The 24521-nt window shown below is 51.6% G+C and overlaps 1 protein-coding gene across 3 annotated transcripts in view; it reads right to left on the reverse strand.

Annotated features, from left to right (window-relative positions):
* Positions 1 to 24521, reverse strand: part of rassf6 (Ras association domain family member 6) — a 123421-nt gene that overhangs the window by 34324 nt on the left and 64576 nt on the right. For all 3 annotated transcript variants that reach the window (XM_072516971.1, XM_072516973.1, XM_072516972.1), the window contains exon 4: positions 13427 to 13566. In XM_072516971.1, coding sequence (XP_072373072.1) covers positions 13427 to 13566 — 140 coding nt within the window. The remainder of the gene's footprint in view (positions 1 to 13426; positions 13567 to 24521) is intronic.

A 24521-nucleotide genomic window follows, 5' to 3' on the forward strand; every position in this document is an offset into this window, starting at 1 on the left:
CGGGGTGGGAGTGTAATGGAGAGAGTGGGGAGGGGGGTGGGGGGGGGGGGGGGGGTGTGGGGGGGAGGGGAGGTGTGGCGGGAGTGTGATGAGACGGGATGGGAATGTGATGGAGAGAGTTGGGGGGGGGGGGAAGTGTGATGGAAACGGAGGTCGGGGAGGTCATGTCTCACACATCTTTTAGAGTTCTTTGAGAAGGTAACAAGGTCGTTAGACAAAGGCGAACCAGTGGACGTGATTTATTTAGATTTCCAGAAGGCCTTTGACAAGGTGCCACATAGGAGACTGTTAAATAAGTTAAGAGCCCTTGGTGTTAAGGGTGAGTTCCTGGCATGGATAGAGGATTGGCTGACTGGCAGAAGGCAGAGAGTGGGGATAAAGGGGTATTTTTCAGGATGGCAGCTGGTGACTAGTGGTGTGCCTCAGGGGTCTGTGCTGGGACCACAACTTTTCACAATATACATAAATGATCTGGAAGAAGGAACTGAAGACAGTGTTGCTAAGTTTGCAGATGAGACCAAGATCTGTAGAGGGACAGGTAGTATTGAGGAAGCAGGGGGGCTGCAGAAAGACTTGGACAGGCTAGGAGAGTGGGCAAAGAAGTGGCGGATGGAATACAATGTGGAAATGTGTAAGGTTATGGACTTTGGAAGGAGGAATGGAGGCATAGACTATTTTCTAAATGGGGACATGCTTAGGAAATCAGAAGCACAAAGGGACTTGGGAGTCCTTGTTCACGATTCTCTTAAGGTTAATGTGCAGGTTCAGTTTGAAATTAGGAAGGCAAATGCAATGTAGCATTCATAGAGGACGAGAATACAAGAGCAGGGATGTACTTCTGAGGCTATATAAGGCTCTGGTCAGACCCCATTTGGAGTATTGTGAGAGGTTTTGCGCCCCGTATCTCAGGAAGAATGTGCTGGCCTTGGAAAGGGAGCAGAGAATATTCACAAGAATGATCCCTGGAAGGAGAGCTCGTCATATGAGGAATGGTTGAGGACTCTGGGTCTGTACTCGTTGGAGTTTAGAAGGATGAGGGGGGATCTTATTGAAACTTACAGGATACTGCGAGGCCTGGATAGAGTGGATGTGGGGAGGATGTTTCCACTTGTAGGAAAAACTAGAACCAGAGGACAGCATCTCAGGCTTAAGGGATGATCCTTTAAAACAGAGATGAGGAGGAATTTCTTCAGCCAGAGGGTGGCGAATCTGTGGAACTCTTTGCCGCAGAAGGCTGTGGAGGCCAAATCACTGAGTGTCTTTAAGACAGAGATAGATAGGTTCTTGATTAATAAGGGAATCAGGGGTTATGGGGAGAAGGCAGGAGAATGGGAATGAGAAAAATATCAGCCATGATTGAATGGCGGAGCAGACTTGATGGGCCGAGTGGCCTAATTCTGCTTCTATGTCTTATGGTCTTATGGGGGGGGGGGGTGGGGAAGTGTGATGGAGATGGGGTGGGAATGTGATAGAGAGAGTGGGGGGGGGGGGTTGTATGATGGAGACAGAAGTGACAGTGTTGTGGAGATGGGGGCATATTTGGGGTGGCACGGTGGCACAGTGGCTAGCACTGCTGCCTAACAGCTCCAGGGACCCGGGTTCAATTCCAGTCTCGGGTGACTGTGTGGAGTTTGCACTTTCTCTCCATGTCTGTGTGGGTTTCTTCCCACAGTCCAAAGGTGTGAAATTAGGTGGACTGGCCATGCTAAATTGCCCCTTAGGGTAGGGTTGCAGGAATAGGTCAGGAGATTGGGTTTAGGTAGGGTGGTCTTTCAAAGGGTCGGTGCAGATTTTATGGGCCGAATGGCCTCCTTCTGCACTGTAGAGATTCTATGACAGAGACTACGTTGGAAGTGTGATGAAGACGAGGGAGGGGGGAATGTGATGGAGGTGGAGGGGGGAGCTGGGGGTGGAGTGTGGTGGAGATGGGGAAGGGGTGGGAGTGTGATGGAGACGGAGGTGAAGGGGACTGTGATGGATGCGATGCAGGGTGTGTGATGGAGACAGGGAGGGGGGAATGTGATGGAGGGGGGGGGGTGTTGTTGGGAGTGTGATGGAAGCTGCAGGATCGGCGGATGGGTGGGGGGGGGTGTAGGAAGTCTGAAGAAGACTGGGGGAGGGGTGTGATTGAGACCAAGGGGGTGGATGGGTTGGGGCATGTGGGGAGTATAAAGCAGACCGGATGGAATGGAAAGCATATTGGGATAAATGAAGTGCGAGAGAAAAGAAAAATGAAACTTTGACAGCACAGGAAGGCCACTGAGTTAATTGGTTAGTGAGTATTGTAGCTTTGTTTCACTTTCTGCAAAGTTAAGGAGTTAATGTAAGGAGCTAGGAAATTGAAAATTAAAAAATTATTGGATAAGAGTTAAGCATTTCAATTAACCTCTCTGTTTAAGTGACACTGAAAGAAAAGTGACTAGCTGGTGGATCTTTATTTTATTTTAAGTAGGAAGTTTTATTATCTAATAAATAGAGGAATGGCAAGGCAACTCCAGCCGGAGCACCCTGAGGGAGAGGATGAACAGCCAGTGTGCCTGGTACACATCGGTACCAATGACATAGGTAGTAAGAAGGATGTGGTCTTCCAATGAGAATTTGGGGAACTGGGTAAGAAATTAACAAGGAGGACTTCAAAAGTGATCATTCCCGGATTACACCTGATACCACATGCAAGTGACCAGAGAAATAGAATGAGGAAGCAGATTAATGTGTTGCTGGAAAGATGGTGCAGGAGGGAGGGTGTTGATTCATGGGTCATTGGGATTGGATCTGGGGGAGATGGGATTTATACAAGCTGGACAGGTTGCACCTAAAAGAGCTGGGACCAATTTCCTTGCAGGGTAATTTATTATTGCTAATGCGGAGGGTGTAAACTAAATTGTCAGGAGCATGGGAACCAGGAGGCAATACTAGAGAGGGATACAAATGTACAAGCAATACTGAGGGACAGATAGTAATAGAGTAGGAAATAATGAGGTATTAAGTGGGTTCAACATAGAAGAAGTAATTACATTTAAATTAGGGTTACTGTGCATGTATGTAAATGTGCAGAGTATGATAAATGGGATTGGTGAGATGCAGACACAGATAGTGATGGGAAATATGATGCAACGATAGCAACAACCTGGCTTAAAGAAGGGCAGGATTGGATATTAAATGTTCCATGGATACTAGGTATTCAGGAAAGATGAGCAAGCAAGGAAAGGACAAATTGTGTCAGTGTTGATTAAGTCAAACATTGCAGCACTGGAGAAGGAGGAGGTCCCAGAGGGGTAAAGGACTGAATCTATTTGGTTAGAGCTAAGGAACAAAACAGGTGCATTGCTCAGTCTAGACTCAACTAGTTTATAGGCCACCAACTAGTGGGAAAGATGTAGAGGAACAAATTTGCAAGGCAATTACAGAGAAGTGCAAGAATTCAAGAGTAGTTATAGTGGGGGACTTTAATTATCCAAACATAGAATGGGATAGTAGTAGTGCAAAGAGGAGGGGCCAGAGTTCCTAGACTGTGTTCAGGAACATTTTCTGCAGCAGTATGTTTCCAGTCCAAGAAGAAAAAATAACTGGTTCTTGGGAATGAGGTGGGTCAAGTGTCAGTGGGGACATTTAGGAGACAGTGATCATTGTCTCATAATGTTAGGAAAACTAAGGTAATTTAAAGGGATTTATATTTGTATTGTAAACATTAGAAATAAGGTATAGTTTAAAATGGGTTTGCTTTCATGTTTCTGTGCCGGGAAAGATAAAACCTATTGTTAGATTCATGCTGGACAAAGGTGTTTGCATATGCGAGGGTTGATTCAGTTCCAGCTGTGTTTTTATTGTGCTTAGAGTGGGCTATGGCATGAAGAATAAATATAAGGCATAAACATGTGAGCGCTGCTTAGCAACTGAGGTCTAGTAAGGTAGAGAAACTTTCAAGTTTTAGTTAGCTAATTTGATTCCAGTTGCTGATGGGTAATGAGAGCGAAGACAGCTCTCACAGCTCTGCCAATAGCATTTGGTTTAGAAGAGTAGAGAGGGAACTCCTCTCCCAGCTTTGCAAGAAGAAAAGCCTTACTATGGAGTAATATTTAAGAAAACAATTGCCAAGATCTGAAGAGCAGCTAGTTAAGGAAACTAAAGAAATGAAGAGAAGAGTCCAAGAAGTTTGGAGTTAAGTGAACAGAGACCAAGTTTTGTCCAGAAGAATTCAAGGAAGAGTAAACAAAGTGTTCTGAGTTAAAGAGACAATTGCAGTAACCAGATATAAAGTGGGATAACAGCCCTCAAAGGTAAAACGAACGTCTGATGCCATTTCAATGCAGAATCGAGAGTTGAAGCAACTGTGGGCAGTTTGCACAGCAGTCAAGACAAATAAATTCTAAAGGGGTTGGAGTGAAATCCTGGACAGGATTCACTGTTACATGTGGAGCGGAAGCATTGTTTAAAAGTATCATTAGGAAAACCTGCTCTGGATTTCGGAATGCAAACTGCGAGGGAAAGCATAATTGTGACAGAAGATGTTACAGTATGTTTTGGGAGTGGAGTTTGGAAACTTTCACGTGACAATAATCTGGGGGGGATTCTGAGGATACATGCACAAACATTCACTTGACATTCAGAGTGGAGAGTGTACATGTCCAGAGTCATCGGGTATGCTTAAAAGGGACTTTGCGTGTTCATGAGACCATTGTAGTTTAAGATATACTTTGTAATCCATGTTAATCCAAAAACCTGTGTGTAATTGTTAAGATAAAGGGAGAGTAAAGGAGTATTGTATAATAATTTTTTCACGGTGACTTCCGGTTGCGGCTGTGCCTAGGTAGGTTGCACGTTCGGCAGCACCTGCCGGGAACGGACTTTTGGGCTCTTCAGAGGGGCCCCAACGGCAATTGTTCGACGGCTTCCAGTGTGGGAAGGTGACAACAAGGTCCCCCCGACACTATATGGATTGGACCAGGAGTGGAGCAGTTAAAAAAGTGATCCTGGTGCAGCGAAAAGTGCGAGGGAGGAAAAGCAAGATGGCAGCGGGTGGAGACCAAGCAGCGTGGGCGCAGTGGTCGCAGGAGCAGCGGAGTTTCTTAAACGCTGCTTTGAGGAGCTGAAGACAGAAATGCTGGCGCCAATGAAGGCGGCGATTGAGAACCTTGTGGAGACCCAGAAGGCCCAAGGGGCGGTGATCCGGGAGGTGCGGCTAAAAGCCTCGGAGAACGAGGACGAGATCTTGGGCCTGGCGGTGAAGGTGGAGGCGCACGAGGCGCTGCACAAGAGGTGGGCGGAAAAATTCGAGGACCTGGAGAATAGGTCGAGGAGGAAGAATCTTCGGATTCTGGGTCTCCCTGAAGGAGTGGAGGGGCCCGATGCCGGGGCATATATGAGCGCAATGCTCAATTGTTGATGGGCGCGGGAGCTTTCCCGAGGCCCCTGGAGCTGGATGGGGCTCATCGGGTCCTGGCAAGGAGACCCAAAGCCAACGAGCTGCTAAGGGTTGTAGTGGTGAGGTTCCACCGCTTTATGGACAGAGAGTGTGTCCTGAGATGGGCCAAAAAAGAGAGGAGCAGTAGGTGGGAGAACACGGAGATCCGAATTTACCAGGACTGGAGTGCGGAGGTGGCTAAGAAGAGGGCTGGTTTCAACCGGGCTAAGGCGGTGCTCCATCGGAAGGGGGTGAAGTTCGGAATGTTGCAGCCAGCGCGATTGTGGGTCACGTTCCAAGATCGACACCACTATTTTGAAACGCCCGATGAGGCATGGAACTTTATACAGACTGAAAAGTTGGACTCAAATTGAGGGTTTGTCGTGGGGGGATGTTTACTGTGTTTACTGCATTTGGGGAATGTTCTTTTTGTTTGAGTGCTGGGTGGGGATGGGTGAATGGATTTGATATGGGGGATGTGGGAGAGTGTGGGCGTCGGTATTGGAGGGGCAGGGCCCCACGGAGGAAGAGGGGGGGTGGAGGCCCGGGGATGGGGCGTTGGGGTAAGCCGCAAAAAGGAGCTGCGCCAGAGGGGGCGGGGCCGGCTCAGGAAAGCGCGGGCTTTTTCCCGTGTTAGGGAAGGATGGGGGCGGGGCCGTGGAGGAAAGGGCGGTGCTATAGAGGAGCGCACACTGACTGCCCAGGGGTGGCGGGATTCTCACACTGGGGGGTCGATGGAATGGTGGGAGAGGCCGGGGTCAGCAGGAGTCAGCTGACTTACAGGAGTGACATGGGGGGAGCAAAATGGGTAGATGTGGATCTAGCGGGGGGAGTGGGGGGTGGAGGAGGAGGGGGAACTGGGTTGCTGCTGCATTGGCCAAAGGGGAGCTGAAAGTAGGAGAGGTAGTCGGGTCGGGGCGCCGCCTGGGGGATTGGAGGGTGCGGGAGGCGCGGACACGTGGCTGGCCTAGAAAAGGAGATGGCTAGTCAGCGGGGGGGGGGGGGGGGTAGTCGTCATGGGGGGGGGTGAGTAGCCCCCCGATCCGGCTGATAACTTGGAATGTGAGGGGCCTGAACGGGCCGGTCAAGAGGGAGGAACGGAGAGGTTGCAATACTGGTGGGAAAGCGGGTGTCGTTCGAGGCACTGAATGGAGGTTGATATGTGATGGTGAGTGGTAGGTTGCAGGGGGTGGGTGCGGTTGGTACTGGTGAACGTATATGCCCCGAATTTGGATGGTGCCGGATTTATTAAACGCATGCTGGGTCGGATTCCGTATCTGGAGGTAGGAAGCTTGATAATGGGGGGGGGGGGGACTTCAACACGGTGCTGGACCCAACACTGGACCGTTCTAAGTCCAGGATGGGTAAGAGGCCGGCTGCGGCCAAGGTGCTCAGTGGATTTATGGACCAGATGGGGGGAGTGGATCCATGGAGGTTTGCCAGGCCGCTGGCCAGGGAATTTTCCTTCTTTTCCCACGTCCATAGAGCCTACTCCCGGATAGATTTTTTCATTTTGAGTCGGGCGCTAATCCCGAAAGTGGAGGGAACAGAATATTCGGCCATAGCCATCTCAGACCACGCCCCGCATTGTGTGGAGCTGGAGTTGGGGGAGGAGAGGGACCAGCGCCCGCTGTGGCGTCTAGATGTGGGACTGTTGGCGGATGAGTGGGGGTGCGGGCAGGTGCGGGGGTGTATTGAAAGATATTTGGAAAGATGGATGGGGGGTTTCGGAGCTGGCATAGGGCAGGGATCAGAAGAATGGGGGACCTGTTTATAGACGGTACGTCTGCGAGCCTAGGGGCGCTGGAGGAGAAGTTTGTGTTACCCTCGGGAAATGCGTTCAGGTACATGCAAGTGAGGGCGTTTGTGAGGCGGCAGGTAAGGGAATTCCCGTTGCTCCCGGCACAGAGGATTCAGGACAGGGTGATTTTGGGTGTATGGGTCGGAGAAGGCAAGGTTTCGGCGATCTACCAGGAGTTGAAAGAAGAGGAGGAGGCCGCGGTAGAGGAGCTAAAGGGCAAGTGGGAGGAGGAGCTTGGTGAAGAGATTGATGAGGGTCTGTGGGCTGATGCCCTGAGTAGGGTTAATTCTTCCTCCTCTTGCGCCAGGCTCAGCCTAATACAATTCAAGGTTGTTCACAGAGCGCATATGACAGGGGCGAGGATGAGTAGGTTCTTTGGGGTGGAGGACAGGTGTGGGAGGTGCTCGGGGAGTCTGGCAAATCACGTCCACATGTTCTGGTCGTGCCCGGCAATGGTGGGGTTTTAGAGGGGTCTTGCGAGGACTATGTCCAAGGTGGTGAAAGTCCAGGTCAAGCCGAGTTGGGGGTTGGCATTATTTGGGGTAACGGAGGAGCCGGGAGTGCAGGAGGCGAAAGAGGCCGGTATTCTGGCCTTTGCATCCCTGGTAGCCCGGCGGAGGATCTTGTTATTATGGAAGGACGCAAAGTCCCCCAGTGTGGAAGCCTGGATAAATGACATGGCAGAGTTCATTAAACTGGAGAGGATAAAGTTTGCCTTACGAGGGTCTGTACAGGGGTTCTTCAGGCGGTGGCAACCGTTCCTAGACTATCTCGCGGAGCATTAGGAGGAGGTCAGCAGCAGCAGCAACCCGGGGGGGGGGGAGGGGGGGATGTCTCTTTCGGGGGGGGGGGTATTTGGGCGGGGTGGGGGGGTTTCCCCAAGGGTACTGTTGAATGTTATATGGAGGGGTTAATATATGTAGGAGAAACCCAATGTATATGTAGTTTATTATTTTTGAATGTGGGGTTTGTGTTCTTGCTTCCTTTTGTTAGGAGGGGGGGTTTGTTTGTTATTAAAAATTGTTGGAAAAATTTGAATTAAAATATTTTTTTTTAAAAAAGAAAGATATTTGGAGGCCAACAACAACGGGGAGGTGCAGGTGGGGGTAGTTTGGGAGGCGCTGAAAGCGGTGGTCAGGGGAGAGCTAATTTCCATTAGGGCCCATAGGGAGAAGAGAGAGGGGAGGGAGAGGGAGAGGTTGGTGGGGGAGATTTTAAGTGTGGACAGGAGGTATGCAGAGGCCCCCGAGGAGGGGCTACTTAGGGAGCGACGGAACATCCAGACGGAATTCAACCTGTTGACCACGGGGAAAGCAGAGGCACAGTGGAGGAAAGCGCAGGGGGCGATGTATGAGTATGGGGAGAAGGCGAGTTGGATGCTGGCACATCAGCTTTGTAAGAGGGAGGCAGCGAGGGAGATTGGTGGAGTTAAGGATAGAGGGGGGAATACGGTGCGGAGTGCGGTGAGAATAAACAAGGTATTTAGGGACTTCTATGGGGATCTGTACAGGTCTGAGCCCCCACAGGGGGAGGAGGGGATGCGACGATTCCTAGATAAGCTGAGGTTCCCAAGGGTGGAGGAGGAGGAGGTGGCTGGTTTGGGGGCGCCGATTGGGCTGGAGGAGCTGTTTAAAGGATTGGGGAGCATGCAGGCGGGGTAGGCCCCGGGGCCGGATGGGTTCCCGGTTGAATTCTACAGGAAATACGTGGACCTGCTGGGCCCGTTGCTAGTGAGGGCATTTAATAAGGCGAGGGAGGGGGGACCTTGCCCCCGACAATGTCCAGGGCGCTAATTTCTTTGATCTTGAAGCGGGACAATGATCCATTGCAATGTGAGTCGTATAGACGATCTCACTCCTCAAAGTTGACGCTAAGTTGCTGGCGAAGGTGCTGGCTACGAGAATTGAGGACTGTGTCCCGTGAGTGATTCATGAGGGCCAGACGGGATTTGTGAAGGGTAGGCAGCTAAATACAAATGTGCGGAGGCTCCTCAATGTGATTATGATGCCCTCGGTGGAGGGGGAAGCGGAGGTAGTGGCAGCTATGGACGCGGAGAAGGCCTTTGATCGGGTGGAGTGGGAGTATCTTTGTGAATTGTTGCGGAGGTTTGGGTTCGGGGAGGGGTTCATCAGTTGGGTCAGGCTGCTATATAGAGCCCCAGTGGCGAGTGTGGCTACGGACCGACGGAGGTCGGAGTACTTTCGGCTGTACCGGGGGACGAGGCAGCGGTGCCCCTTATCCCCCTTGTTGTTTGCACTGGCAATAAAGCCGCTGACCATGGCACCGAGGGAGTCCAGGGAATGGAGGGGACTGGTCCGGGGGGGAGAGGAACACCGGGTGTCGTTGTATGCTGACGACCTGTTGTTGTATGTGGCGGATCCAGTGGAGGGGATGGCGGAGGTCATCCGGATCCTTAGGGAGTTTGGGGACTTTTCGGGGTATAAACTCAACGTGGGGAAGAGTGAGCTCTTTGTGGTGCATTCAGGGGACCAGGGAAGGGGGATAGATGAGCTACCGCTGAAGAGGGCGGAAAGGAGCTTTCGGTACCTAGGGATCCAAGTAGCTAGGAGTTGTGGGGCCCTGCACAAGCTCAATTTGACGCGGTTGGTGGAGCAGATGGAGGAGGATTTTAAAAGATGGGATATGCTGCCACTCTCACTAGCGGGTAGGGTGCAGTCGGTCAAAATGACGGTCCTCCCGAGGTTTCTCTTTGTGTTCCAGTGCCTTCCCATTATGATCCCCAAGGCCTTTTTCAAACAGGTAAGCAGGAGCATCATGGGATTTGTGTGGGCGAATAAGACCCTGAGGGTGAAGAGAGTGTTTCTGGAGCGGAGCAGGGACAGGGGGTGCTGGCGCTGCCAAATTTGTGTGGCTATTATTGGGCAGCCAATGTGGCGACAATCCGTAAGGGGGTAATGGAGGGAGGGGGGCGGCGTGGATGAGGCTAGAGATGGCGTCCTGTGTGGGCACGAGCCTGAGGGCGCTGGTGACGGCACCGTTGCCGCTCTCGCCGACAAGGTACACCAAGAGTCCGGTGGTGGCGGCGACGCTAAAGATCTGGGGGCAGTGGAGACGACACAGGGGCGAGGTGGGAGCCTCGGTTTGGTCACCGATTCGGGAGAATCATCGGTTTCTCCCGGGAAGGATGGATGGGGGGTTTCGGAGCTGGCATCGGGCAGGGATTAGAAGAATGAGGGACCTGTTCATCGATGGGACATTTGCGAGCCTAGGGGCGCTGGAGGAGAAGTTTGGGCTACCCCCGGGAAACGCTTTCAGGTACATGCAAGTGAGGGCGTTTGTGAGTCGGCAGGTGAGGGAATTCCCACTGCTTCCGGCATGTGGTATTCAGGACAGGGTGATTTCGGGTGTATGGGTTGGAGAAGGCAAGGTTTTGGTGATTTACCAAGAGCTGAAGGAAGAGGAGGAGGCCCCGGTGGAGGAGTTAAAGGGCTACTGGGAGGAGGAGCTTGGGGAGAAGATAGATGAGGGTCTGTGGGCTGATGCCGTGAGTAGGGTTAATTCTTCCTCCTCTTGCGCCAGGCTCAGCCTAATACAGTTCAAAGTTACTCACAGAGCACATATGACAGGGGCGAGATTGAGTAGGTTCTTTGGGGTGGAGGACAGATGTGGGAGGTGCTCGTGGAGCCCGGCAAATCACGTCCATATGTTCTGGTCGTGCCCGGTGCTGGATGGGTTTTGGAGGGGTTTTGCGAGGACTATGTCCAAGGTGGTGAACGCCCGGGTCAAGCCGAGCTGGGGATTGGCATTATTTGGGGTATCGGACGAGCCGGGAGTGCAGGAGGCGAAAGGGGCCGGTATTCTGGCCTTTGCGTCCCTGGTAGCCCAGCGGAGGATTTTGCTACTATGGAAAGATGCGAAGCCCCCTAGTGTGGAAGCTTGGATCAATGACATGGCAGGGTTCATCAAGCTGGAGAGGATAAAGTTTGCCTTGCGAGGGGCTGTGCAGGGGTTGCTCAGGCAGTGGCAACCGTTCCTAACTATCTCGCGGAGCGTTAGGAGGAGGTCAGCAGCAGCAGCAGCCCAAGGGCGGTGGGGGGGGGGGGGGGGGTTCTTTTGGGGTGGAGTTTGGGTGAAGGTGTTTTTCCCCCCCTATTTGTGCTTTTAAATGTTATATGGGGGTTTATTGTATATGGGGGAAATCCAATGTATAATTTCTGATTGTTGTGTTCTTGTTTCTTTCTTTTTGTTGGGGGGGGGCGGGGGTTTGTTGAAAATGTGTTGAAAAATTTGAATCAACATATTAAAATTTTAAAAAAAATTATGTTTAATAAATGCTTTTTTTCTAATATTACAGTCCCGTGACTCTGTTCCTCAACGTTTTTTTAAAAAGTAAAAGTTATGGGGCGGGATTCTCTGTAGCCTGATGCCAACATTGGGATTGGCGATCGGGCAGAGAATGGCTTCTTACGCCAGATTCGGGGCAGGCATCGGTTTGACGCTGGTTTGTGATCCTTCGCCCCCTCCAAATCTGCGTCATCGGGACACAGGCTGCGCGCAGTCACAAGGCCGCTGGCGCATCATCAGCCGGCCCAGCCGCGATGCTCCGCCCCCGATGGGCCGAGTTCCTGATGGCGCGGGCCACGTGTGGTCCCAGTGGTCGGAAATCTGGCATGCCGGCTGCGGACAGTGTCCAGCGCCGCCACACTCGACTGGGATCCATGCTGCTGGCTGGGGGCTGCTGCTAGGGCTGGGGGAGTGGTGGGGGGTGGTCTGTGGGTGTTCTACGCGATGCTGGTGCTAGACCCTCACCGGTACCGGAATTGGTGAGGTGTTCGCATCGGACTTCCTGTCGTGAATCACCCGTGGATTCTCCGTTGGTGCCAGCGCTTAGCCTCAGGAATGAAGAATTCCGCCCATGGTCTTTTGAGCCCATGGGATCTCCCCGTCCAGTTATAACATCAACTGGGATCATAACAATAAGGATTGAGTTGGCTTGGAAGAGGACAAAGAGCAATCCGGAGTGAGAATAATTAACTGGGGGAAAACCCTCTTCAGTGGGTTAAGTATTGATCTGACATGAATAAATTGTAATCCAAGATTAGCAGGCAAAACTGGAACTGATCAATGGGCTGCGGTTAAAGAAACGGTGGTTCAAATACAGTCGAGACATATTCCCACAAAGGGAATGGTAGGGGAAAATTCCAGAGCCCCCTGGATGGTGAAAGGTTTAGAGATTAAGGTGGTTAGCACTGCTGCCCCACAGCATCAGGGACCAGGGTTCAATTCCGGCCTTGGCTGACTGTGTGGAGGTAGCACTTTCTCCCGTGTCTGCGTGGGTTTACTCCGGGTGCTCCGCAGTTTCCTCCCACAGTCCAAAAATGTGAAGGTCAGCTGGGATTACAGGGATAGGGCAGGGTGCTCTTTCAGAGGGTCAGTGAAGACTAGATGGACTGAATGGCCTCCTTCTGCAGTGATTCTATGAACTCTATGAAAATGAAGCAAAAATGTGTGCTTATGGCAGATGTCAAGTGGATAATCCAATTGAGAACCAGAGTGAATATATAAGGTTCAGAGATGAATTGAAAAGGTAGGAGGGTGGCAGTAGATTATTTGTATTTTCAGAGGGTCAGCACAAACAGGATGCACCAAATGGCCTCTTACTGTGCTCTAACCATCCTATGATTCTATAACACCATTGTGGGAGCACTACATGGACAGCAATGTTTGAAGGCATCCAGACCCATGGGATGGCCATGACAGGACAACAATCGAGGTGATGGCAGTGCCTCCGACATTCCAAAAGCAATTTAGCAAAATTACTTCTGCAGGTTCCAATATTCTGCATTGCCCAAAGACGTGTGCACATGCCCACCCACAGAGCATCCTGAGTGTCATGTGATAAAGTTAACATTGGAGTAGACAGGGGAGCAAGTGTGGAGGGTTGGAGTGGAATGTGTGGGGGAGGGTAGGAATCAGCTGGAGTCTGCGGGGCTTGTCAATGGCAGGGGAAACTCTCAAGAGGGGGGTGTCTGAGGAGGTCAACTCTGCAAGGATAGAATCTGAGAGGGCAGTTTCTGAGAGGTTAGATATTATGGGGAGGGGAGGGGTGCAGAGTGGCAGTTGTATTTAGAAATATCGATCCTGCACTCCCAGAGAGCAAGACTCCTTTCTGGGAAGTCCCAGTTTGCCTGTAATATATGAGCATACACACATGTGTGCACACAGAAGTGAGGTAGCTGCATATTTTCACTTTTGACACTTACCTTTTATTTGTTATAACATCTGGGGACTGGAGGACTTTTGGTGATGGTATAGATTTTTCATCATTAATCTGTAATCTTATTGGTTGGTGTACGCCCCACGAAATATCCAATACTCCATCTAGGATGATATTTCCATTATTCTATAAAGAGTGAGATGCTTAAATTACAAGAGAAGCCTCAACATAAAATGTTACATAGAAAATAAAAATACTTAAGTAACAATTCTGGTAAAATGAGTAAGAGCCACAGAGCTGGGCAGATACAAATACAATTCAGCACCATTTGCATCTCACCAGTGGAGGGTGTTATTCAGGGTTACTCATACTTAAATAGGTTTTAACCATTTCTAACAGTTTAAATTCAAGTGTAGTATCTGCTCTGCCTTTTGGCTCAGATCTGGTATGTCTCTCTTGTGGGGACCATGGATTGGATTCAATTTGAAACTGAATTGTTTTTGGGAGCAGGCAAGGAGCTGGATTAGGGGTTTGCCCCTGTCCACACTCTGAGCCCTGGCTTTGTAACCCAGAAAAAGTAAACACATACAAATAGGGCAGCAGGCAGAAACCACCGGTTCACACAAGTCATTGCCCATTATAACCTACTTGTGTCTTGAAGACTAGGGATTGGTTATAGTGATGCAACATAGAGAAAATGATGATATTGTTTAAAAGATTCAACAGTGCTTGGGTATTAAGTCCAGCGAATCATTTGGTTAGGTTTCTGGTAAAGTGATGATTATTTCTACCTTCAAACTGAGCATTCCCTTCACCGTGTCCGGTGGCACTACCACCAGCTAAGAACAGCACCATGCATTCCTAAAAATGAGGTGTCAACCAGGTGAAGCTACAACACAGAGCCATGCCAAACAGTGGTAGCAATGCGTGATGGACAGAGCTAAGCTATTCCACAACAAATGGCTCTAATCAAAGCTCTGCAGTCCTGCCACATCCAGTCATGAATGTTGCGAACGATTAAACAACTAACAGGAGGAGGGGACTCCACGAACACCCCCATCTCAATGATGGGAGAGCCCAGCACACCAGTGCAAAAGATACCATCTTCAGACAGAAACATCGTGTGGATGATCGATCTTGGCCTCCTCCTGAGGTCAGATACCAGTTATCAGCCAGTTCAACTCACTCCCAAGTGATAAGACAAATAGACTGAAGGCACTGGATATTGAAAAGGCTACAGACCCTGAGAACAACCCAGCAATAGTACAGAAAACTTGGGGCTCCAGAATTAGTTGCTCCCTGAACCAAGCTTTTCCAGTATAGCTACAACTTTGGCAGCTATCTGGCAATGTGGAAAGGTGCCCAGGTATGTCCTGCCCACAAAGAGCACAAATCCAATCCGGCCAATTACCGCCCCATCAGTCTATTCCTTCAGAAAACTAACGGAAGGGGTTTTCAACAGTACTATCGAGCGGCACTTGCTTGGCAATAACCTGATCACTTGGGTTCCGCCAGGGCCACTCAGCCGTTAACCTTATTGTAGCCTTGGTCCAAACATGGACAAAAGAGATGGACTCCAGAGGTGAGGTGAAAGTGACTGCCCTTGACATCAAGGAGCCTCAGCCAAACTGGAGTCAATGGGATTCAGGAAACTGTTCCACTGCTTGGAGTGATACCCGCACAAAGGAAGATGGTTGTGGTGGTTGGAGGTCAATCATCTCAGCTCCAGGACATCACTGCAGGAGTTCCTCAGGGAAGCAACCTAGGTTTAATCATTTCAGCTGCTTCATCGATGACCTTCCCTCCATCATAAGGTTAGAAGTGGGGGTGTTCACTGATGACTGCACGATGTTCAATGCTGTCCACGACTCCGAAGATACGGAGGCTGTTCTTGCCCATATGCAGAAAAACCTGGACAACTTTTGGACCTGGGCTAAGTGGCAAGAAACAGTTGTGCCACACAGGTGCCTGACAATGACCATCTCCAGCAAGAGAGAATCTAACCATCAGCCATTGACATTCAATGGTATTATCAATGCTGAATCCCCCACTATCCTGGGGATTATCATTGACCAGAAACTGGATGAGACTAGCCACATAAATACTGTGGCTGCAAGAGCAAGTCAGAAGCTGGAATCTTGCAGCAAGTGTCTCTCCTCCTGACTCCCCAAAGCCTGCCCACCATTTACAAGGTGTAAGTCAGGAAGGGTCATCAATAGTGCTATCAAGCAGAATTTGCTTAGCAATAAGCTGCTCACTGACACTCAATTTGGGTTCTGCCAGGGCCATCCAGCTCCTGACCTCATTACAACCTTGATTAAAACATGGACAAAAAGAGCTGAACTCCAGAGGTGAGGTAAGAATGACTGCCCTTGACATCAAGGCACCATTTGACTGAGTGTGGCATCAAGGAGCCCTCGTAAAACTGGAGTCTATAAGACTCTAGGGGAGCGGGGAGAGATTCTTTGCTATTTTGCATTATACCTGGCACAAAGATGTGGTTGTTGGAGTTCAATCATCTCAGCTCCAGGATGTTCATGCACGATTTCCCCAGGGTGGTACCCTTGGCCCAGCCATCTTCAGCTGCTTCATCAATGACCTTCTTTCTACCACAAGATCAGAATGGGATGTTTGCTGATGGTTGCACAATGTTCAGCATTATTCATGACTCCTCAGATACTGCGGCAGTCCGTGTCCAAATGTAGAAAGTACCTGGACAATATCCAGGATTGGGCTGACAAGTAGCAAAGAACATACATGCAACACAAGTGCCAGCAATGACCATCTACAAGAAGAGAGAATCTAACCATCCCCATGACATTCAATAGCATTAACATTGCTGAATCCCTACTATCACCATCCTGGGGATTACCATTGACCAGGAACTGAAGGGGATTCGTGACACAGTGGCACAGTTGTACTACTGCTGCCTCATGGCGCCAAGGACCCAGGTTTGATTCTGACTTTGAGAGTGACTATCTGTGTGGAGTTTACAAGTTCTCCCCGTGTCTGCCTGGATTTCCTCCCACAGTCCAAATATGTACAGTTAATTAGATTAGCCATGCTAAATGATGCAGGGATGTTCAGGTTAGGTTATGGGGTTACAGGGATAGGGTTTGGTGGACGGGTAGTGGACATGGGTAGAGTTCTCTTTCAAAGGGTCGGTGCAGGCACAATGGGTCGAATGGCCTCATCTGCACTGTAGGAATTTTATCATTCTATGATATAAATAGTGAGGCTACAGGAGCAAATCAGAAGCTAGGAATCTTGTGGACAGTAACTCACCTCCTTACGCTCCCCCCAACACCCCCAAAGCCCGTCCACCATCTAAAAGGAACAAGTCAGGAGTGCGATGGAACCTCTCCACTTGCTTGGATGAGTGCAGCTCCAACGCTCAAGAGGCTTGACACCATCCAGGACAAAGCAGCCTGCTTTATTGGCACGCCAACCACCCGCATTCACTCCCTTCACCACCGACACACCGCAGCAGCGAGTATTATCTACAATAACCACTGCGGGAACTCACCAAGGCTCCTTAGGCACCACCTTCCAAACCCACAGCCACTACCATCTAGAAGGAGAAGGATGGCAGACACATGGGAACACAACCGCCTGGAAGTTCCTTTACAAGCCACACACCATTCTGCCTTGGATATATATCACTGTTCCTTCAATGTTGTTGGGTCAAAAGCCTGGAACTCCCTTCCTAACAGCACTGTGGGTGTACCTACACCACATGGACTGCAATGATTTAACAAGCCAGCTCACTACCACTTTCTTAAGTGCAACTAGGGACGGATAATAAATGCTGGCCCAGCCAGCAATGGCCACATCTCAAGAATGGATTTTAAAAATTGTTTCTTTTTTTTAGCTGCAGTCCTCACAGTGACCAGCAGGGTGGCATACTGCCAAGCCTTGGAAATGTCACTCTTTAACCTCTGGTTTTAGAGGCCTGTGTTGAACTCTGTTCTGATTTTCCACCTGTCCACGCCTACCCAATGACATGGCTGTGCTCACACATGAACATATGGACGGCACGGTAGCACATGGGCGGCACGATAGCACAGTGGTTAGTACTATTGCTTCACAGCGCCAGGGTCCCAGGTTTGATGCCGGCTTGGGTCACAGTCTGTGCGGAGTCTGCACACTCTCCCGGTGTCTGCTTGGGTTTCCTCCGGGTGCTCCGAATTCCTTCCACAAGTCCCGAAAGATGTGCTGTTAGGTAATTTGGACATTCTGAATTCTCCCTCCATGTATCCAAACAGGCACCGGAATGTGGCGGCTAGGGGCTTTTCACAGTAACTTCATTGCAGTGTTAATGTAAGCCGACTTGTGACAATAAAGATTATTATTATTTTAAAAAATATATATATTTTTATTCAAATGTTTACATATTTTCAACAAACCCCCCCCTTACAGAAAAAAGAAAAACAAAGAACACATAAATAACCATCTTACAACTACATCACGAATTCCCCCAATATACAAACCCCCCATTAAGCAATAATAAACACAGTAGAAAACACAAAGTACACCCCCCCCCCCCCCCCCACCTCTCCCCCCCTCTGGGTTGCTGCTGCTGCTGACCACCTCCTAACGCTCCGCTAGAAAGTCTAGGAACGGTTGCCATCGCCTGAAGAACCCTTGCACAGACCCTCTCAAGGCAAATTTTACCCTCTCCAATTTAATGAACCCTGCCATGTCACTGATCCAGACTTCCACGCTTGGGGGCCTCGCCTCCTTCCACTGTAGCAGAATCCTCCGCCGGGCTACCAGGGACGCAAAGGCCAGAATACCGGCCTCTTTTGCCTCCTGCACTCCTGGCTCGTCCGATACCCCAAATAGTGCTAACCCCCAGCTCGGCTTAACCCGGGTGTTCACCACCTTAGACACCGTCCTCGCAATACCCCTCCAGAACCCATCCAGCGCCGGGCACACCCAGAACATGTGGGTGTGATTTGCTGGGCTCCCCGAGCACCTCCCACACCTGTCTTCCACCCCAAAGAACCTGCTCAGCCTCGCCCCTGTCATATGCGCTCTGTGAAGAACCTTAAATTGTATCAGGCTAAGCCTGGCTCAAGAGGAGGAAGAATTAACCCTACCCAGGGCATCCGCCCACACACCCTCGTCTTTCTCCTCCCCAAGCTCCTCCTCCCATTTACCCTTTAGCTCCTCCACCAAGGTCTCCTCCTCCTCCTGCATCTCCTGGTAGATCGCTGAGACCCTGCCCTCTCCAACCCACACCCCCGCGAGCACCCTATCCTGGATCCTGAGTGCTGGAAGCAGCGGGAACTCCCTCACCTGCCATCTTACAAACGCCCTTACCTGCATGTACCTGAAGGTATTTCCGGGGGGAAGCCCAAATTTTTCCTCCAGCGCCCCAAGGCTCGCAAACATCCCAGCTAAAAACAGATCCCTCATCCTTCTAATTCCTGCCCTGTGCCAGCTCAGGAACCCTCCATCCATTCTCCCCGGGACGAACCGATGGTTCTCCCGGATCGGGGACCAAACCAAAGCCTCTACCTCACCCCTGTGGCGTCTCCACTGCCCCCAAATTTTCAAAGTTGCCGCCACCACCGGACTCGTGGTGTACCTAGTCAGCGGGAGCGTCAGCGGTGCTGTCACCAGCGCGCCCAGACTCGTGTCCACACAGGACGCCATCTCCAGCCTCTTCCATGCCGCCCCCTCCCCCTCCATTACCCACTTGCGTATCATCGCCACATTGGCAGCCCAGTAATACCCACACAGATTAGGTAACACTAACCCTCCTCTATCCCTACTCCGCTCCAGAAATACCCTTCTCACCCTCGGGGTCTTTTTCGCCCACACGAATCCCATGATGCGCCTACTGACCCGCTTAAAAAAGGCCTTAGGGATCAGGATTTCCAGTCCTCCGCACTGGAATATAAAAAGGAACCTTGGGAGCACCGTCATCTTCACCGACTGTACCCTACCGGCCAGGGAGAGTGGCAGCATATCCCACCTTTTAAACTCTTCCTCCATCTGCTCCACCAGCCTCGTCAAGTTGAGCTTGTGTAGGGCCCCCCAGCTCCTTGGCCACCTGGATCCCCAGGTACCGAAAATTCCTTTCCGCCCTCTTCAGTGGAAGCTCGTCTATCCCCCTTCCCTGGTCCCCTGGGTGTACCACGAAGAGCTCACTCTTCCCCACGTTGAGCTTATACCCGGAAAAGTCCCCAAACTCCCTGAGGATCAGCATCACCTCCGGCATCCCCCCCACTGGGTCCGTCACATACAGTAACAGGTCATCGGCATACAACGATACCTGGTGTTCCTCCCCGCCCCCGGACCAGCCCCCTCCAGTTCCTGGACTCCCTTAGAGACATAGCCAAAGGCTCAATTGCCAATGCAAATAGCAAGGGGGATAGGGGGCACCCTTGCCTTGTCCCCCGGTACAGCCGAAAGTATTCCGACCTTCTCCGATTCGTGGCCACACTCGCCACCGGGGCTTCGTAAAGTAGCCTAACCCAACTAATGAACTCCTCCCCGAACCCAAACCTCCTCAACACTTCCCAGAGGTACCCCCACTCCACCCTATCGAAGGCCTTCTCCGCGTCCATCGCCACCACTATCTCTGCTTCCCCCTCCACTGCAGGTATCGTGATTATGTTAAGGAGCCTCCGCATATTGGTATTCAGCTGCCTTCCCTTAACAAAACCCGTCTAGTCCTCATGAATCACCCCCGGGACACAGTCCTCAATTCTGGTAGCCAACACCTTCGCTAACAGCTTTGCGTCCACGTTGAGGAGAGAGATTGGCCTATACGACCCACACTGTAATGGGTCCTTGTCCCGCTTCAAGATCAGCGAGATCAGCACCCTGGACATCATCAGGGGTAGGGCCCCCCCCCTCCCTCGCCTCATTGAAAGTCCTCACTAATAGAGGGCCCAGCAGGTCCATGTACTTCCGGTACAATTCCACCGGGAACCCATCTGGCCCCGGTGCCTTCCCCGCCTGCATACTCCCCACCCCCTCCAGAACTACCGGTGCCCCAAGCCCAGCCACCTGCTCCTCCTCCACCCTGGGGAACCTCAGCCGATCCAAAAATCGACGCATCCCCCCCCTCCTCCGTCGGGGGCTCAGACCTATACAGCCCCTCATAAAAGTCTCTAAATACCCCATTTATTCCCACCGCACTCCGCACCATTTCCCCCCTTTATCCCTAACTCCCCCAATCTCCCTCGCTGCCTCCCACTTCCGAAGCTGGTGTGCCAACATCCGGCTAGCCTTCTCCCCATATTCATACACCGCCCCTTGGGCTTTCCTCCACTGCAGCTCTGCTTTCTTGGTGGTCAACAGGTCGAACTCGGTCTGGAGGCTTCGTCGCTCATTGAGTAATCCCTCCTCGGGGACCTCTGCATACCTCCTATCCACCCTTAAAATCTCCCCCACCAATCTCTCTCTCTCTCTCCTCTCCTTCTTCTCCTTGTGGGCCCTAGTGGAGATTAGCTCTCCCCTAATCACCACCTTCAGCGCCTCCCAGACCACACCCCACCTGCACCTCCCATTATCGTTAGCCTCTCGATAGCTTTCAATGCACCCCCGGATCCGCCCGCTCACCTCCTCATCCGCCAGCAAGCCCATATCCAGGCGCCACAGCGGGCGCTGGTCCCTCTCCTCCCCTAGCTCCAGCTCCACCCAATTCGGGGCAAAGTCTGAGATGGCTATGGCCGAATCCTCCGTGTCCTCCACCCTCGCGATTAGTGCCCTGCTCATAACGAAGAAGTCTATCCGGAAGTAGGCTTTATGGACGTGGGAAAAAAAAAAAAATTCCCTGGCCCCCGGCCTGACAAACCTCCATGGGTCCACTCCTCCCATCTGGTCCATAAACACCCTCAGCACCATGGCCGCCGCCGGCCTCTTACCCGCCCTGGACCTGGAGCGGTCCAATGCTGGATCCAGTACCGTGTTGAAGTTCCCCCCCCCCCATTATTATCAAGCTCCCTGCCTCCAGGTCCGGAATCTGGCCCAACATGCGACGCATAAATCCGGCATCGTCCCAATTCGGGGCATACACATTCACTAATACCACCCGCACTCCCTGCAGCTTACCACTCACCATCACATACCTACCTCCATTGTCTGCCACGATGTTCAGTGCCTCAAACGACACCCACTTCCCCACCAAAATCGCCACCCCTCGATTCTTTGCACCCAACCCCGAGTGGAAATCCTGCCCTACCCACCCCTTCCTCAGCCTAACCTGCTCTACCCACCCCTTCCTCAGCCTAACCTGATCTGCCACCCTCAAATGCGTCTCCTGGAGCATAACCACATCTGCCTTCCGTCCCTTCAGGTGCGCGAACACACAGGCCCTCTTGACCGGCCCATTCAGGCCTCTCACATTCCAAGTTATCAGCCGGATCAGGGGGCTTCCCGCCCCCCCCCCGCCCCCCTGCCGATTAGCCATCCCCTTTCCTAGGCCAGCCACATGCCCGCTCCTCCCGCGCTCTCCATTCCCCCCAGTGGCAGACCCCCGCCCCGATTCTCTCTCCGAGCTCCAGCTCCCCTTTGGCCAATGCAGCAGCAACCCAGTCCCCCCCCAGCTAGGACCCCCCTAGCTGCGTTGCTCCCCCATAGCACTCCCGTAAGTCAGCTGACTCCTGCTGACCCTGGCCACTCCCACCACTCCATCGACCCCTCAGTGTGGTAGTCTCCCCCCCCCTCCTGTCCCTCAGCGGGCGCTCCTCTCCAACACTGCCCTTCCCCCCGCCCCCGCCCCCTTCCTTCCCTAGCGCGGGAAAAAACCCGCGCTTTCCATCAAACCAGCCCCGCCCTCTCTGGCGCAGGTCCCCTTTTGCGGCCTAATCCCAGCTCCCCCACCTCGGGCCTCCCATCTCCCCTCCCTCCAACGGGGCCCCATCCTTCCAACCACCGACGCCCACACTCTCACAAAAACCCCACTTCGAACCAATTCACCCTACCCCACCCAGCACCCAAGGAAACAATACAGAACAGAACAGAACATCCCCTAACATCCCCCAAAGCACAGTAACCACAGTAGCCCCCCGCAACCTCCCCTCACAACCGACCCTCAGTCCGTGTCCAACTTTTCGGCCTGAATAAAGGGCCATGCCTCCTCCGGCGTCTCAAAGTAATGGTGCCGGTCCTTAAACGTGACCCACAGTCGCGCCGGCTGCAGCATCCCGAATTTCACCCCCTTCCGAAAAGATTATTATTATAAGGACATAATAAATAGGATTATGAGCAGGCCAATTGAGCCAGCTCTGATATTCAATAACTTCATGGCTGAACTTTGACATGAACTCAGTTTTCTTGGCCCTCCCATAATCCATATAATTTTTAGACACCAAGGGAATCAATCAATTTCTGTTTTGAAGAGACTGAAGGATTGTGATGATGGAAATTTCAAGCAACCTTTTAATTTGGTTGAAAGCCAATTTCTAATTTTCCATTTCTTAACCCCTAATTCACTACTCTCTCCAGATGAGATGACTTCTTACCCCAGCCTTACCAGATGCAAATGAAGGGCGGGATTCATTCAGCCCAGGGCCGGAACGGAGAATCTCCACGCCGCCCCGACACCGGTACGCGATTCTCCACAGAGCGGCGCCAGCCGGGAGCCGCGCTACGGGGCCCCCCCGCCGATTCTCGGCACAGGATGGGCCGAACGGCCGTGTCAAAAAACCCAAGACCCGCCGGTGCCGTTCACGCCTGCTCTCAGCCGGCGGGAACTCGGTGTGGAAGGGTGGGGGGTGGCCTGTGGGGGGTGGCCTGTGGGGGGGGGGGCTCGACCCCAGTGGGGACATCCGATGTGGCCTGGCCCGTGATCGGGGCCCACCGATCGGCGGGCCGGCCTCTCTGGCTGGGGGCCTCCTTTCTTCCGCGCCAGCCCCTGTAGCCCTGCGCCATGTTGCGTAGGAGAAGGGAGACACTGCGCATGTGTGAGTTGGTGCCGGCCCCACTGCGCGTGCACGGACCCCACGACGCCCAGTCCACGGCAGGATCAGCAGCTGGAGCGGTGTGGGCCGCTCCAGTGACGTGCTGGCCCCCTGTAGGGGCCAGAATTGCTGATCCTGAGGCCGTGTTGACGCCGTCGAGAAACGCGACGGCGTTTCCGACGGCGTCAACACGTCACCTCAGGATCGGAGAATCCCGCACAAAGTGTTTTAATTTCTGGTTCATATTTCTTCCTGGAACTTTCAGTCTTATTTCCAACCAGCTACTTAGTTGGCTCCCTTTAATGGGAAGAATCACGCAGCATCAACAATTCCATCAATTCCACACATTGACCTTTCAGTGGGAATAATATTATCTATTTTGCATGAAGCTTGTTCCTTTTATGACCTTTAGCTCTTTGCTCGTGGACTAAGGAAAACAACCAACTTGACTTGACATCATATTTTAAAGACCAGTGTCATGCCTTCCTTCAATCTTTTTCCTCTAATGAAAATAAATTCCGCTTTTTATTCATAACTTTCAAGCATATGTCTCAGAGCTAACTAAGTTACTTTTCCTTGAATCCTTGGCATCAATGTCATTTTAAAGACAGGTGTCCAAAATTGCATCATCGAATCATAAAATCCCGACAGTGCAGAAGGAGGCCATTCAACTCATCGAGACTGCACCGACTCTCTGAAAGAGCACCACACCTAGGCCCAATTCCCTGCCCTAGTCCTGCGACTCCACCCTGAAGGGCAATTTTATCATGACCAATCCATCTAACCTGCACATCTTTGGACTGTGGGAGTAATTTTGGTCATTAGACTTGGCATCAAGGTTTGTCTCAGGACACAGCACACAGAAGCAAATTGAGTAGACAGCACATCCAGTAATGGGCAACCTGCTGGATTTACTATCTGTTAGTTTCATTGGACAAACTATCAGATGGTCCCATATGGCCATGGGTTTCTACCCACCTAGCCTTAATACCTTCCATAGACACATACCTGAAGGCAATGGTCCGTGTTCCTAAGGTTATTTCCTCTTTAAAAATAAAATTCCCTAATTGTATGGGTTGGATTGTTGTTTTTGTTTTTTTCTCTGGGACTGGGTGGGAGGGGACGGTATATCTTGGCGGGGAGAGCCACCTGCGCTAGCTAACTAAAGTCGGCTAGTGAACGGAGGTGAGGTGAGAGGAGGGCTGCGGACATTGGAGCTTG

Source organism: Scyliorhinus torazame, chromosome 9 (assembly GCF_047496885.1).
Source record: "Scyliorhinus torazame isolate Kashiwa2021f chromosome 9, sScyTor2.1, whole genome shotgun sequence".
Classification (NCBI taxonomy): Eukaryota; Metazoa; Chordata; class Chondrichthyes; order Carcharhiniformes; family Scyliorhinidae; genus Scyliorhinus; species Scyliorhinus torazame.